This window comes from Tripterygium wilfordii, chromosome 5 (assembly GCF_013401445.1).
Source record: "Tripterygium wilfordii isolate XIE 37 chromosome 5, ASM1340144v1, whole genome shotgun sequence".
In the NCBI taxonomy this organism is placed as follows: domain Eukaryota; kingdom Viridiplantae; phylum Streptophyta; class Magnoliopsida; order Celastrales; family Celastraceae; genus Tripterygium; species Tripterygium wilfordii.
In genome coordinates, this window is record NC_052236.1 from 10,035,946 (window position 1) to 10,052,262 (window position 16,317).

General features: G+C 37.8%; 2 protein-coding genes and 1 pseudogene across 2 annotated transcripts; 1 reads left to right on the forward strand and 2 right to left on the reverse strand.

Moving 5' to 3' along the window:
* Nucleotides 1-194: 194 nt before the first annotated feature.
* LOC119998480 lies at nt 195-5,264 on the reverse strand (annotated as a pseudogene).
* Nucleotides 1,139-2,163, forward strand: LOC119998481 (wound-induced protein 1-like). The gene has a single exon (XM_038845823.1). It carries the CDS (start codon nt 1,666-1,668, stop codon nt 2,161-2,163), a length of 498 nt encoding a protein of 165 aa, XP_038701751.1. The 5' UTR covers nt 1,139-1,665.
* A 469-nt stretch (nt 5,265-5,733) lies between the features above and the next one.
* On the reverse strand, nt 5,734-15,759 carry LOC119998925. The gene is made up of 24 exons (XM_038846399.1): nt 15,231-15,759; nt 14,948-15,019; nt 14,597-14,640; nt 14,390-14,501; nt 14,201-14,272; nt 13,995-14,057; nt 13,592-13,669; nt 13,394-13,486; nt 12,909-13,028; nt 12,684-12,770; nt 12,337-12,546; nt 12,211-12,258; nt 10,808-11,062; nt 10,005-10,099; nt 9,529-9,773; nt 9,078-9,146; nt 8,930-8,994; nt 8,648-8,817; nt 8,443-8,521; nt 7,889-8,144; nt 7,737-7,782; nt 6,955-7,063; nt 6,457-6,519; nt 5,734-6,180 (listed from the first exon to the last, which is right to left on the reverse strand). Exons 1-24 carry the CDS (start codon nt 15,582-15,584, stop codon nt 6,100-6,102), a joined length of 2,886 nt encoding a protein of 961 aa, XP_038702327.1. The 5' UTR covers nt 15,585-15,759; the 3' UTR covers nt 5,734-6,099.
* Between the last annotated feature and the right edge of the window lie 558 nt (nt 15,760-16,317).

Consider the following 16,317-nt stretch of genomic DNA (forward strand, 5'->3'; position numbering starts at 1 on the left):
TTGATAACAAAAAACAACATCATACAACCTTACCCGTTAGACATCCGATATGGGTATAAAGTATAAACTCAGACAATCAAATCCGCGCTCATAGAAGCTCGCATTCTGACTTCGTTTGATCTGCTTTGAACCATAAAAAAAATGACATTGTATATTAATGTAATTAATCACAGGCTCCATTTCGCAGCGGATAATCCAATAAAAGGAATTTTGATTATAAGAAAGTGCCCAAAAATGGCTTCTCAAAGGAATATATTTCTTCAACTTCATACCAACAAGAAAAGAGTATAGAATGGGAAATATTCCACAGCACTTAAAAATTGTGGAGTTACATGACAAAAGCGTGATGTTTAGACCAAAAACCTATCGTTTATTCCCACAAAAACTATTTGTTTGGATCACCCATGTCATCACTCTTGCCTTGCTATTGATCCCATCAACATTGCATAACCAGATTTCTTTGCTTTATCTAAATCGGCTGAAGAGTCAAATTCAAAGGCTTAGCAGCACCTCTGTAAAATAAATCAAACCTTGGAAGAGGCAACCCAGAGACCTTGCGTGCCGGTCGCTTTCCAGGCTTGTTCTGGATATCTAGCATGAAAGGAGAATTATAAGATATAAAGAATAAATGGACTGAAAAAAGTATTTTGATGCATTTGAGAACCGATATTAATAGTCACAGTACCTAGATATACTAAAGTAACGCATCACTTGTTATACTAGACATGACATGTAAGGTATCTAGGAGCCTGAAGATGCATAGAATTGAAATTTTATGAAAACCAAACACACTCCTACATGCACATTTCTCATCTCCAGAGAGCTAAAGCACCGTTCATTGTTCTTCAAATCTATTAGAAGTTATTTATTCTTTGTATCTCATATATAGTTTTTTAACAAGTTATGGGGTTATATTCTTAATTTTCCGAGGGAGGAGACAACAACCCTTTCACCTTCTGCAAGTATTGATGGAAAACTCTTGATCCACCTATTTCGGAAAATGTCTACCTGGACTACGATAAGAATCTGGTTGTAGAGAAGGGGACAGTTCAGGTTCTCCATATCAGTCAATATCTATTTGTTTTCTGCAGACTTTCGTCCAAAGAACATAGCCGCCAGCCGTTTCTACTTCCTGCGTCAAAACAAACGCCAACAACAAAATAGTCATTCAGGACATTCTACGTCACTTTCTCATCTGAATCCTCCAAAGCTGGAGAAGAGAATGAACACGGAAACACGTAAAGCTAGGAAAACCCAAACAAATAATAAAATTCAATCACCTTTTTGGCTTTCAAATATAGAAGTTAAAAACTGAGTATTCACCACACGGAAAAATTATAATGTGCAGATTAATCTGCCCACAGGAATCATTTATCCCAATAAGAGCTTTGAATTTGTAACTATAATTTTTTAGGATACTATAACATCTTAAAGACAAAAAAACACGGTTTGATCATCCATGTCAACCAAAGGAACCAATTAACACTATTGGCTTCCTAATTCTATCCCACAGAAGGATCCTATACACAGTTCTCCCTCCAAGTTCATGCTATAAATATAGCAATTCCAATTCTAAGCTCCAAAAAATTTGCTGGCCCTTAGCAGCACTTCTTGCAATTCAAATAGCAGCATTTCTCACAAATCCTTTCATTCACTTGCAAAAACATGGCGACCAATGGGTTGAACTCTCCAGTGCCAAAGTCCTATTTGAAGCAGAAGCAGATGCTGGATATGCAAAACAAGGCAGTTGTTGATGCACTGTACAAGGGGTTGGTAAATGGTCACACACAGACTGCAGCCAAATTTCTGGCTAGTGATTTGGAGTGGTGGTTCCATGGACCTCGACAGTGCCAACACATGATGTGGGTACTAACTGGGAAGTCTGTCCACACTGACTTCAGGTTCAAGCCAAGAAGGATTGAGGTTGTTGGTGATTATGTCATTGCTGAGGGATGGGAAGAGAAAAATGCATATTGGGTTCATGTATGGACCTTGAAAGATGGTATCATCGTGCAGTTAAAAGAGTACTTCAATACATGGCTGACGGTGAGAAAAATAAGGCCAAAAAAAAGTGAAAACGGGGATGAAAGTAACACCTTGTGGCAGAGCCAACCCAAGAACGTGACATGCAGCTCCTTACCAGGGCTTTTACTGGCAATCTAGAGACTAATTAGTTGATAAAGCCTCTAGGTTCTGGGTCCGACCTGAAAGTTTAGGCCTCAGATTCTGAGTCAACATTCAAAGATATTGCTAGAAATAAACAATGAAAAGTGACCATGATAATAGTTAAAGCAAATGTAAAGAAGGCAGACAGCGAAGCTGATACGCTTACGGATGAAAGATCTAGTAACTGAATACTGAATTTCTGTCTGCCGACTTGTAGAAGCTGAATAAGAAGCCTAGTCTAGAGAACATAACTAAACCAATTCCATTAAAACCCATAGCCAGCAGACTTGCGAAAGAAACCCAAGTGGCACCTGGCAACTCCTTGACAAGAGACAGTACAATCCTTGAACTCACAACCAAAGCATAGGGTATACCGATTATCTCTAATCTTCCTGGTGTCAGGCGAGCTACTGAGGAGCACCTTCAGCTTTGGATGGAAGGGGATGTGAGCTGGAAACAGGTTATTTCATAAATTTCATAGCCAGGACCTCTCTCTGCACTGATTGGAAAACATCATGTTTCATAAATTTCTCCATATCTTTTGCAAAGAACTCTTCATCCAACCTCATAAGTTGTCTACCAGGACTGATATGATCTTCTGAAAATCTGGTAGGACTAGAGGAGCCATCAATCCTGAGCCTGGACACCCTAGGGCTGCTCCAAATTGGATAATTTGGGCTTGGTTTGAATCGAACAGTTCCATCTTCACGGGGCAAAGGGGACAGTGGAGGTTTGCCATTTTCACCTGTTTGCTTTCTGTAGAACTTGTCTTCCACATATCATAATAGTCAGCTGTTCGAACTCCCTGTGCAAGAGAACATCAACATACTAGGCATTGGGCACAGTCAGCAATGACTGGTTGCCCACAACATGAGCTATTTGCTTGCAAATTGAATCTCTTTCTCATCTGAATTCTCCAGAAGCCTCCATATAAGAGACCGAATATACAAAGTGCAACACCAGTTAATCCCGGAGCTTCTCTAACAGTTTCAATGTTTCGTTATCATGGTTACGGGTCGTAAGTTACGGCAGCCAATTTGAAGATCCAAAATGGCGCCTTCGAAGAGAACAAAAGTTGCAATATGGACATACACGTTCCCAAACCCCAGTCCTTCCATGTTCCAGCCAAAAACACAGAAAGTGCAAAAGAGAGAAAGATATGCTGTAGCAATATCATCCCAAACGTCAAATAACCCACCTCTCCAGATAGGTGCATACTTTTTAATTTTTTGCTCATATCTTGAAGTGAACGAGAAATTCTTCTCCAACAACATCCTTCGCTTGCTAGGGTGGCTACTTCCATTAGTAAAGACTAGATCCTGAGCTTCCTCATCAACTTCAAAGTCATACTCTCTCCCAAGGGGTCTGAGAATAGAGTACATGCCTGCAATTGCTGGAACAGTTATTGCCACAGATTGGCAGATACCAACACCCATAGCTGGTCGTTCAGACCTTTTATATCCCAAGTTGAGGCCACACAAAGCATACTGAGCAAAGCAATTCACATGGAGTAAAACAATCACTACCAGCATGTGAGCCCATTCATGGGGTTTTGTATGTGTCATTCTTGCAGTATTTTTTGAGGAGTGTGGAAATGTCCTCAGGCTTCCACCTACACAGAAGTACAAGGTGGTGGAATCCTTTCGGGTGCTGGTAGAGACACATTGGTAAAAAGAGCATTGAGAATTTGATTATTCACCTCAAACCAGGCATTTCATTGAGTTTATCCAGTAGCACACCATTTAGCATTCCTGTCATCACAGGAAAAAGGATTGCCCCTGAGACAGCAACACAACTTATCCACAAGAGAAGGGTCATGTTAAGAGGATGCCTAATCCATTTTTAGCACTCTCCAAAAAGATTTCCAATCAATTTTCCACACGAATTTTCTTGAAGAGACCCTGAAAACCTTTACTACTGGAAGAAGGTACAGAACGTGAAACTTCATCTCTTTCCTCCTAGATTTCACGGAAATTAGCAGTTGGAGAAGCTATAACACAACTTGAGTTGAGTCCAAATAAACTCAGTTTTCCAGGAATTAATTTTGGCCAGTCTTGATTCCCTATTATAGCAATTTCATCACCCAGAAGTCCCTTTGAGAAGTTTAAATGTTGAGAGAGCTTCCCTGTCATTTGCCTGAAATCCATCTGTTGCCTTTGATGCTAATTATTCTTGAACTTCCTCTAAGCCTCCTCCAATACCATTTAAAACCATCTAAGCCTGAGCAAATGTTTCTTTATTATCTTTGTTTCTCAAAATGCTGACATTCTAAGCTAAAAAGTCATTGACACCATTTACTTGGTGATGCCCCACAGCAAAGGGAATGCCCAAATGCTAAATCAAACAGCATATCCTCATCCTTCCCACATTCATGATCCAGTCCAATGAAACTGTTATTTAGCCCTGAAGATAACACAACCGCGAAAGCAGCTGGGACTGAATTTTTTTCCCTATAAGTAAGCTGAGATTGATAGATGAGATAAACGTTCTCATTAACCCAGGAAGTAAACGGTGACTACAATAAGAGGACTTTTAACTAGGAAAAAAAAAAGTGTCCACACAGAGATTTTAAACCCGATTCCCTGACCTGTAATAATAACAGTCCACTAACACATACAAATCATTTGAGCATAATACACAGACTAACATGCTGGAGGTTTTTGATGGAAACCCAGCAAGGTAGAAACAAACTTTTTGCTTAAACACCGCCTTTTCCTCTCCCTCATAAAACGCAGAAATATAGGTAAGATAATGTGGCACAAACCCACTAATTCTCTCTTCAGTTCAATTTCTGATAAAACAAAGACAGGCGAAAAATCAAAAGCACATCTAAAAAACTAAAGACCCGGAAAGCATAAACCACAAAGCTTCTGCATCATCTTTACTAAACCCAAAAGGAGGAACGTACCTCCTCAAACTGCTTGTCCGTCCTCACAGAAGGACTGAAGGAGGAACCTTCAGATTGAAGAAAGTCCAAGTATGGGCTGCTACCCTTTACTAAACACAATCCGCACAACTTCGAATCTACTTGTATAATTCCATCACAAAAGGTAAGATTTTTTGCAATTCAATTGTTTTGGAGCCGTTAGTAGGTCGCGACATCAATACCCGACTACCCGGACCTTACGAGTTCACGAGTTAAAATTTTGGGATTTTTGGTTGTGGGCCTTGAAAAAGAGATCTTGAACATAACTTTAGTCTCATGGCCCAACTTTTAAGTTTAGCCCAAAAGGATAAAATCTCAAAATATATACTCATGGCCCGCCCATATTAGTTACGAACTTACGATTAGAACTAAAAACTTTGTTATGGGCCGCAATAAAGAGATACCTAGCACGTAACTTTAGTCTCATAGCCCAACCTTCCAGTTTAGCCTAAACTGTCAAAATTCATCGGCCCAAGACGTGTGCATACCGCCAATACAGCCAACTTTTCAAAATCAATCCTTTAAAGTTTAAAGCAATCTTTGAGTTTTATGTCCGAACTTCGCGATTTTTCCAAATCCCCCAAAAAAGATGGACGAAGTCCCAACTTTTCTTCTTTCTTCTTTTTTTTTTCGTTTTTTTGGGATATTAATGTATTAACACCTCAACGATCTATGTTAAAATCAACGTCATGCCACACTTATCATTGTGCTACATGAACTTCAAAGTACGTGAATAAGGTCATCAGAATTTCTCTGCATTTTCTTCTGCATGTTCAACTGGAATAAACTATTTCCTGATTGAACAAAAGAAAAGCAATCCCCAAACCACACAATGTTTCTTGGCTAAGAACCATAGAAATGCAAAGGCCCATGCTGGCATTGCTGCGAGCACCATATTACAGTGTCCATGGGCAAGCTTTGTCCATTATACAATTCAGGGGAGCAAAGCTCAAGCCACATGAAAGTCCCTACTCAAATGGTGGAGGCACACTAAACTCATAAGAGTTTCACATAAACCTCTCTGATCCCAAGTCGAGCAATGTGCGGAAAAACTGACGGGGATATATGGGAGGCTTTTCTGCCAATGCCTGCGAAATACAGAAACATCCAAGTTAGCAAAGCTCATTCAAGTAAATATTCTCAAGGGAAAAGAAGGCTATTTTAGACATATTAGGGATTGAAATGTGTCAGTTTTGAATGGATTTTCTTTTCCCTAGATGGTTCTTGATAAATGCACTTGAATCTAATACAACCGCTGGTGTTAGCAGATGCAATATCAAACACAAGACGGGAATTCTATTCAAATTTCCAAGACAAAACATCCAGAGAATGCTTTCCATGCGGATTTTGGCTCATAAAGGTACCTGATGAATTAAAACAGTGGAAGGAGTCATCCCAGGAACAGTATTGACCTCAATAACCAATACCTACAACACAATGGAAGTGGCTAAGGAGGTTAGTCATTAAATTCAAGGCATAAACAAAAGCTTCAATAATGAAATCAAATTTATAGTGGTGATATCACATTTTGGTATAACCAAATCCGTGAAGATTTGGATGAATTGGTTGTAAATCTACGGTAATAAGGAGATTCTACAGGTCTAAATAGGAGAGAAAATGCATGTCTAGTCCCTTGCTTTGTATAGGTTAAAGAAATAAGACACTTCAGTATTCAGGATCATTGTCCCATATTTCAGCGGCAACTTGAGCATAAAAGGAAGAAATCTAATACCCACCAATATGTTCTATGGAGGACAAAAAATATTTGGGAGAGGTAAAAAGATGAGATTATCATAAATAAAAGAACTTCCTCCCATTTCTGATTCAGAAGAAGACCAACAAGGCATCTTCAATTAACATACCTCTCCACTGTCAACATCCATAAATGCATCGATGCGTGAAAATCCTTCCAATTGCAGAGTGTTTGCAATCAGTTCAATGCATTTTTTACTTTTCTCCAGTGCCTCGCTCCTGATTCAAGAAGTTTGATTAATAAAATTACTTATCCGACAAGAAAGAACAATGTAAATTTTTTTAACTCAGATATACAGTGAGTTGTTTGGGATTTGACCCATGATAGAGTCTCTGCATGGGGATACCACTTACCAGACCATGAAGCTACAAGCCTTGATGGACATATCATGCAGCCGTTAAGACTTTTGGACCTTGGGGTCGGAACAAGTTATTGGGTTTTAAACGTGGGTCACAAATTCACAATACCATGGATTGAGAGACTCAGTCTCTTGTCTCAAAATTCAAAAACCATTGCTTGTGAGTTATGGCCTACCCATTGTATCATAATTCATAAACCCTTCAAAACATCATCTTTTTCAATGTGGGGATTGTGTCGGGGTCTTCTCCAACACTCCCCCTCACACGAGTTCCCCAAACGTGGGTCTCTTTGTTGGATCCTTTCAAACATGGTCATGTTGGGCCTTTTGTGGCATCCTTGGACCTACTCCAAACATGTGTGGCCTCTTTAGGCTTACACCAAATATGACCACCTTTAGGCCTCTTTTTAGGCCTTAAATATCCTCTCAACCCGTCTTCCGATACCAGATGCACAGTATGGCAATAATAAGATATGGAAAACTAGATAATATTAGGAAAATTCAATTTTTTAGAGTAAAAGTTCTCAACCAACCTAACAATTGACACAGGAGGAGGAGTAAGATTGATTCCAGTACCACCTGCCAGGAAATGACTGCATTATTTTCACGAGGTATGAAAACAGAACATACAAACAAAGCATTAAAATTAAATGTATGGGAGTTGTGCAAGCAACCAAAGGCATACCTTGAAACTTCTCTTCAAGTGATAGAATATCACCAGTTTCCTTGACGGTAACACTAGGACTCAAAGAACGCATTGATCCCAGCTTTCCTACAACGCCAACAGTCACTTCCACCCAGCGACTATGTCCTTTCCACATAAGATGATGTGCACTTTCATTTTTGGATTTGGATGAAACAACAATCTCATCAGTCTCAATAAAAGGTTCAAAGATCAGGAGCTCTGGAGGAGGGTTTGGCATTTCAATCATTCCATGTGCCTACACATATTTTTTCCAAATAGAGATGCAAGTGTTACAAAATAAACCGAAGACATTTTCTGATCATTGGATGATTAGGGATAAGGCAAAATGTAAACAAATTTAACATTTTATGTCAATGGAAACGATTAGATACATGAACAAATTGCAATTATTTCCATAGACCGCCACTGCACAAAGGTTGATCTGTTACAAACCTAAACATGATTTTTTTTTTTTTGCATTACAAAGTTCTTCTTAGAGTACACATGTAGAAAACAATAATGTAATATTTGATTAGATAGTGAGGCTTATATACCTTTGACAGACTATTTGGAGGAATCCGCAGAAGGCACTCCTTCAATGCTTTTACATAGACCGCAAGGTCCTCTTGACAGCTGCATTAACATAAACAATCATTGCATCCTTAAAATCAACATAGAATATGATATTATTAGTTCAATATTACATTCAAGAAATCTAACAAGGAAAAAATTGAAAGCAAATGAGGGAAATAAGCCAACCATAATCTTGCAACCCCAGTTGAGCATCCGTCTCTTGCTGGTTTGACACATAATGTTTCACATTGGAGCTTTGATGTCAATTCATGCCAAATCTTGAACGTTGGCATATTCAGTAAATCCTCTTTTCTCTGCACATCCTTATTTATGGTGAGAACTCCCATGTTTGCAAGCTGTTCAATTTCAAAGATCAAGATGCTTATTTTCCAGAAAAATATTACAAAATAAATACAAGGTCAATGCAACTGCAAATGTCACTAAGAAATAGAAATTGAGTTTCCATACGTGATTAAGAGCTGTAGATGTTGATACTTTGTCCATACAAGTTTTAGAAGCCTCGACACCAGGACCTTAAAATGAAAGAAGAAAACATAACTTGGCCAATTATAATTGGAATCAAAACACTTTTTGCCAAGAGTCAATTAGTAGAAACCAGTGTAAGGAACTCCAGCAGCCGCCAACAAAGACTGAAGTGTGCCATCTTCACCAATGCCTCCATGTACTGCAGGGAACAAAAGATAAGTCATGTAAGATATAGAAGGGGAGATAAAGATGAAAAAATTAGAATTATGCTTTAACCTTGGATTTGCATGCAAGCTGACCACATCTGCTAGAAAAATGTTGTTCAACATATTTTGAACAAAATTCCTTATGACTACTGTCTAGGTAAGACATCCATAAAAAGCAAGAAGAAAAGGGAAGTATGAACATGGAAAAAAAGTAGATGAAAGGTCCATTAGTCCTGATTAAAAGCCAAAATGCCAGTTAATTCGTGCATAACAATAATACAATAAACCCGTTATAGCCCACTCTAAGACCACGCACGAAAATATTATGTGACTTGAAGCATCAACAAAACAAATTAAATATTTAGTTCACAAAACCTGCAATGAAAACCGTTGCCTGAACTTCCTTGGCAAGCTTAATCCACTCTTCCACAGAAAATCTTACAGGTAATTCATCAGCTATATCAAACCCTGTAAACCAACCATGCTTCTTCAAACCTTCCATTAAATCATCCATCACTTGGTTCCGCAGAAGAGATGTCAATGCAGCTCTATTCGGTTCAATTGCTTCTTTGCAAGCAGCAAGAACTTCTTCCGTAGTGTGTCTCAGCACAAGAGAGTAACTGAATTTAAAAAGAAAAGGAAACCAATATTATTAAGTCAGGAAATACATAGAAGGCGAACAAAATAACCGCAAACTGATATATAATTAATAATCAGCAATTTACTTCCTTGATGAAGAAGCACACTAAGGGAAAATGAAAAGCCCAAAGATAAAAGATGATATGTGCCTTTACACCTCTGAATATGCACAAAATTAAGCTAAAAATGTAGAAATTAATGTATATACTTACGGCAATGTCCAAACTACTCTGGAGCTCACATCAGAACCCTCTACACCAGATAAATTCTCATTCGACGGTGCAAGCAAGCAAGGAGTTACTTCAAGCTGACAAAAGAAAAAGAGCAATGTCAATTAATAGATCTACTCTTAAAAGTTTAAGATTCCTCAAAGAAATAACAATAAGTCCATATTATGAGGAGCTGCATAGAATCCTAAATATAGTCTCCAAACAGGGAAGTAAAATACTATCAAGGGAAGGGAGTTTATGATACAGTGATAGTGAACTGCAAAAGGTGAAATGACCAATGAAAGGACACCGACTTCTCTACTTTCATTCTGCGACCCAAATTATGGCATATCAGGTTAGCTGATTGCAGATCAGAAATTTTAACTTTTGAATACAGAATGACAACATAAAATGAATGGCAGGAAATCTGTCTGAATCAAAGCCAAGAACCTAGAAAAAAACTAACGTATACAATAAGAAGATAACTTGTTGACTCCTTACCTAAATAAACACAAAAATAAATGAAAAACAGTAAACCATGTTACTGCACATAACATCCTCCATCACCTAAATGCCCATTCTAACTTTGAATCTGAAAGCACAATTAACTCAATCACACAGTATATAATGGGGTTGACAGTCACTGGCAAATATATAATGATAACCAATCACGCTATATACCATGTGTAACAAGTTTCATGCCTTTTTTGAATACCCAAGTGGACTGTTTTAAAGAACAGGAGATGTACTTCTCGACCATTTTATAAAGTTCATTCAATTATGAAGCTGAGATTTCATTCACTTACATCATCAAATGCTTGTAAGTTGAGCCAAATGTTTGTTCCACTCATGAGGGATACTTGTCGCTCTGAAGTGTCTCCTCCAAATATTACAAAAACCTTACGAACATCTTCACATCTGTTGACTTTTCCACTAAATTGCAAGGATTTTGATCTTCTAGGTAAGTGATCTGATACACGGCTGTGTGAGGCGAGATCGGGAAACCTCAGGAAAGCATGATTAATAATGCTTCGCAAGATATTTGAATGAGAGAAACCAACCTGAACATGAGGGGTATTTCTATCGTAAAAGTAGTAGCACGGGAAATCACAAGATTTTTAAGTACTGAACATTGAAAGAACTTTGTCTTTTGATCAGCTTAAGAAAGGTATGAAACATTTTATATAAATCACAACAATTATCCATGACCATTGAAATTAATGGAAGACAGGTAAGCAGCTAAAAGATTTCAACTGTATTTGCGACTTTACATTGAATGAAAATGGCAAAAAATCAGGAAGATATAGTTTTTGGCTGACGCATATCTCAATGTGTACTATAAATTGACAAGAAAAGCAAGAACCAGCCCATCCCTTACAAGAAATAAGCTATGAAGCATTCCTACAGTCAACATTGCTAAAGATGCACACAGCACAACAGAATATTATCTGCGCTCAAATGCCACCTAGATTATGCAAAATTTGATATTAGTTCGTCCCTCTAGTGACCAAAACATGGAGCAGGAATGACAGCAGGTATCCAAGAGAATGAATTCCTCAAAAGGTAAGAGTTAAAGAGTCTCTAGAGCTCCCATTTCCATTAAATATTATATTTTTGCTTAATTTTCTCAATTAAAATAATAATAAAACAAAGAAGCTATTTGATAGTTGTACGCTTTCATCCATTCCCTTGTCGGACACATTTTCTTCTTGCTGACTTCTGATCAAATATAAATACCATGTTCTACACACAAGTCATTTTCTAAAGTAAACTGGTTCAATGAAGAATGGAAATTATAATATTTTGACAGGAAAACATCATCGACAAGGTACAAGAAGTGAATCCAAGGATTTATACAAATTTCCTAGGAAGATGCAAATTTATAAAATTAAGCAAACACTTTCAAAACTAGGTAGGGAAAGGAAAATGCTAGAGACCCCCAAAAGTCCCCCAAATCTATGTGGCATTAAAATAGTCATTGACTAAAAACACACATGTAGGGCCCACTTTACATCCAACACTCCACATTAAATGGGAGACTTTTGGGGGTCTCAAGCATTATCCGTAGAGAAATTAGATAACCAGACACCTAGGACTGGTCGTGGACAAGATCTATATATCATGATAGATAATGGTTACTTATATCAATTTAAACATATTCCAAATACCTATATAAAGGGCCTCACCAAAAGTAACATTAGCAAAGTACCTTTGAAGCTTGCTGAAACAAAAAGCTGGTCTGCTCCATACCACTAATCTAACAGGTGCAAGAGACAAAATTAATGTTGAATATATGTAAGAGAAATCAACATCGGTGAAGGTGAACTTTTCTTACCAGGTTAATATCCGTAAATATTATTGTACCCGATCCAGTCCTTCCAAATTTGTTGTCAGAAGAATGGGGTACATGTGTGGTTGAAGGCAAAAACCATCCGTCAATCCTAGCAAAATCTCGCAGGCCAAGCTGCTGAAATAAAAGAGATGCTCCTTCACGAATATTACTAATCACATCAACAGGATAACGGGGTGGAGTGTGATAAGCAACCTGTAAAGTAGATGAACTTTCATAACAGAACTGAGTGAAGGCATGATAGTGAATTACTTTACATGGCATACAATAAAATTCACACTCAAAATACACAATCACAATGCCATAAAATTGATTGGAAGTGCTGGCAGAACCTGCTGCGTTGGAAGATACTTCCTTCGGTAATTGAAAATTGCATCCTTTTCTCGCACATCAACAGTGCCATGAAACTGAAGCTCAACCTGATTCAATAAAATTCAGTTTGGAAGGAGAACTTGAACCAAGGTGTGGTAATCAATCAAATTGGAAATCAATTGGAACCAAGACTATGCATGGTAATGAAATGAATTCAAACGTAAACCAGAAATGATTGTGAATACCTCGGTTGGCAGCAGAACAACGGGGTGGGAATTGAAACCATACCCCACATCAAGGACAATGGCTGTAAATTCACTCCCTCCTTCAAGAAAAATTTCAATAACGACTCTGTCGTCAATTCCCTACCAACCATGAAAGGAAGAAACAGTTCATAAGACAACTTATGACATAACTTTGAATTAGAAGGCAAAGTTTTTCCATCCCGTTGCTTATACAGTGTATTTGAGGGGCACAATCCTACTCCTAGCAGTTTTTCCTCAAATGTACAATTTACCTCCTATCAGATATTTCTCATGTTTAGTACTGGACTAACATTTTCTCTGAAGCAGATAAGTTAATATCAAAGCAAAAATTTTCTGTGCACTATTCTAACTCGTAGGTAAAGAAGAGAACATCTAAAGATTCTGAACCTAACCTCGGAGGTATTTGGTTACAAACAACATATCAAAACATGAGTAACCATGAAATGCTAGGACACCCAAATTACCTCTGCAATAATTTTATTTGCTTTCTCCAGGGAATCAGCTACGCCATATGCAACTGTAACACCAATACTTGATCCTGCTCTTGTCGGCTTTACCTATAATGGCACAACAAAAAAAAAGTCTAAGATCTTAAAGGCAAAAACAGTTATTTCATTGTGTGTTTCAAAGTTCTAAAACTAACAGCAGGAAGTTTGTCTTACCACAACTTTCCCTGAGTTAGGGTCCAAACAGTTTTTGGCAAACCACTCTGCTAACTCAGATATATCTGCTTCAGCGCCCTATGCCATTCATTTGTCAGTATTACAAATTAAAACTTCCAGCTTTTAAAAATGTTGAAGCTCAATGTGAACAAGATGCTCATAATTATTGTATTGAAGTATGCCACCAATGAAGGCAATATAGTCAATAAACTTAAAGTGAGAAGCTTCACAAATGTGGGATTATAAAGGTCATAGAAAGGGAGCCAACCAGAAAATATTATTTAAAAAAAAACACTGTTAATAGAAGAAGAAAGAGGGGAATGTCCTCAAAAAAAAAACGTAAGTATTTAAGAATAAGTGAGAACACACAAATTTTTCAATGAATCACTTAGTTGAAAAATACCTGAACTAGGAAATTAGGAACTGTCTCGAATCCAAGTTTCTTGAGCTCCAAGGAAGCATCGTACTAAAAAAAGATTTAAAGCAACTCACAGTTAGCATCATCTAGTCAGAAAACTATCCAATTCTGACTCAAGCAATTTTGCATACTCAAGAGCTGCAAGGGTTGTTATGGTAAAGAGTGAGTACAATCAATAATGTTGGCTTTACCTTATCAAATGCTTGGCGACACTCGTGCGATCCTGTGCCAACAAATGGGACATTATACTTTTCCAGAAGATCCTGGACACCCATCACATGCAAATATCATCTAAGTGTCAATTCATATTTTTAAGACAGCATATGTGCATGGATGTATGAGTGTAAATATACAATAAAATGAGGTTAACTGAATCATACCTGGATCCCGCCATCTTCCCCAAATCGACCATGTATGACGGGGAAGACTATGTCCACAGCGGCAGCTAGGTGCTCTGCAAATTCAGACAAAGACGAAAAACCTTGGGCCAGGCTGAAAACACAGAGAATTGATGGTCTTAAGTCTACACGAAAGCACTTTTCAATTAGAAAAACAGATTATACAGCAGAACTTAGAATCTAGCTCACCTTTCAAGCTTAAAATCAAAATCTGCAGGGGTGTTTGAGTATACCTGCAAATTGTCATTAACAAGAAAAATATATCCTAAGAGCATGGTTTGTATAAATAGATTAGGAATCTAGTAAACATGGTTGCGCGTTAAATTGAAACGTGTTGTAAACATGATAGAAAATTAGTCAATGAAAAATATCTCCAAATAGAACACTGGAAAGGACACCCTGCTCTCAAAAACTTACTTCCACAACTACATAATGACATACTGTGATTCGTAAATTTCTCACATGAATTACATAACTAATTTTTAGGAGTTCACAATTAACTAATGAATCAAAGCCCAACAAGGCCATAATTAAATGTACCTGAGCGGGGGATATAGCATGAGCGTTGAGATCAGCGTCAATGTAATAGCAAAGAACGTCCAAATCCTCTCCCTGTTAGGAAATCCAATTAAAAAAATACACCAAACATTCACAGTCCATTCCAGAGAAAACTAAAAAAGTCGAATTTAAGAGCAACTGTAAGAATGATCATCTAAAGCAAGCTAACAGAATCAAATGAACTAATTCTATATGAACAATTAAATCAAGTATATGCGTAATTGTAATTCAAAACACGTATAGTTGCATGTGTAAATGTTTATACCTCAATGTGATCAAGAACTGATCTAGCAGAGTTGAGAGAGATTCCACGCTCCGCCGAGGGGCCACCGCAGATGAGACCGACTTTGAGAGGCCTCCTGTTCCCAACCCCCTTCTCTTCTTGCTCGAAACCTCGATCATCCACCACCTCCGTGGCGGAAGCGCGTGGCAGTCCAGCTCCCAATTTCCAATCGGGCTTAGTAGAAACGCAGGAACCCCTCCTACTCCTCCTGATCTCCCCATATAATTTCCGCAATTCAACTGAACCACCACAGAACAATCGTTTCTGTGGAGTCACCGCCGAGGCAAAAACATCGTTCGCCAAAGAAAGGTTGGCGATGTGAGCGAGAGAAGCCATTGAATGAATTATCAGAGATTTGAGTATTTGCCTTCAGTAGGTAAGAGTTGTAGCGAGTGAGTGTGGTGATCCATTCTTAAGGAACTTCTGCATTCCATTTTTAGGGAACTTTCGCATTTGTTTATTAAGGGAAAGCCTTCGGGCGGCAGAGTAAAATTATACGACACAGCGACTTCGGGTCTGCTTCATTGGCTGTTGGCCTTGTCTTTTTGTATTGGCGGGTAATAAAATCCAATCAATTTATTCCCAAATGTTTCCTTTGTTTTATAGGTTTTATTTTTAAATTTTAACTATTTTTTAAATACCATTGACAAATTTACCTCTCATTAAAATCGAACTTTAAACTTTAAGCCAATCGATTGTCAACCGAACCACATTCTCATTGATATTTTTAAAATTAAACTAAAAGGCAGTGAATTCTTATTTTCTTTTCTTTCTTCTCATTATTGGTGACATTCCATTTGAAAGTAATATAATTTCCATATTGATCAAACTCTAATTACTATTTTAATACACAAAATTCGTTGTAGTAGCGATGGTGTATATGCATAAATACGTCAAACATGCTACAAATTTCGATACAAAATAAATTTAAAAAATAAACAAAAGGAATGAAGTAGGACTCCATGGATCCATTTGGAAGTGCTTTGTATTTTGATCAACCGATGTGAGGTACTGTCAGGTAAAAAATTGTGTTGTTGTGAGGTGAGTTCTATTGACAAAAAACGTTTGG

Excerpts from the sequence above, each read along its gene's own strand:
- LOC119998481 (XM_038845823.1), top strand. The coding sequence starts at position 1,666 with ATGGCGACCAATGGGTTGAACTCTCCAGTGCCAAAGTCCTATTTGAAG.
- LOC119998925 (XM_038846399.1), bottom strand. The coding sequence starts at position 15,584 with ATGGCTTCTCTCGCTCACATCGCCAACCTTTCTTTGGCGAACGATGTT. Across the intron at positions 15,020-15,230 it reads CAGTTCTTGATCACATTGAG|GGAGAGGATTTGGACGTTCT; the intron begins GTATAAACATTT and ends ATTTCCTAACAG. Across the intron at positions 6,181-6,456 it reads CCACTGTTTTAATTCATCAG|GCATTGGCAGAAAAGCCTCC; the intron begins GTACCTTTATGA and ends TGTATTTCGCAG.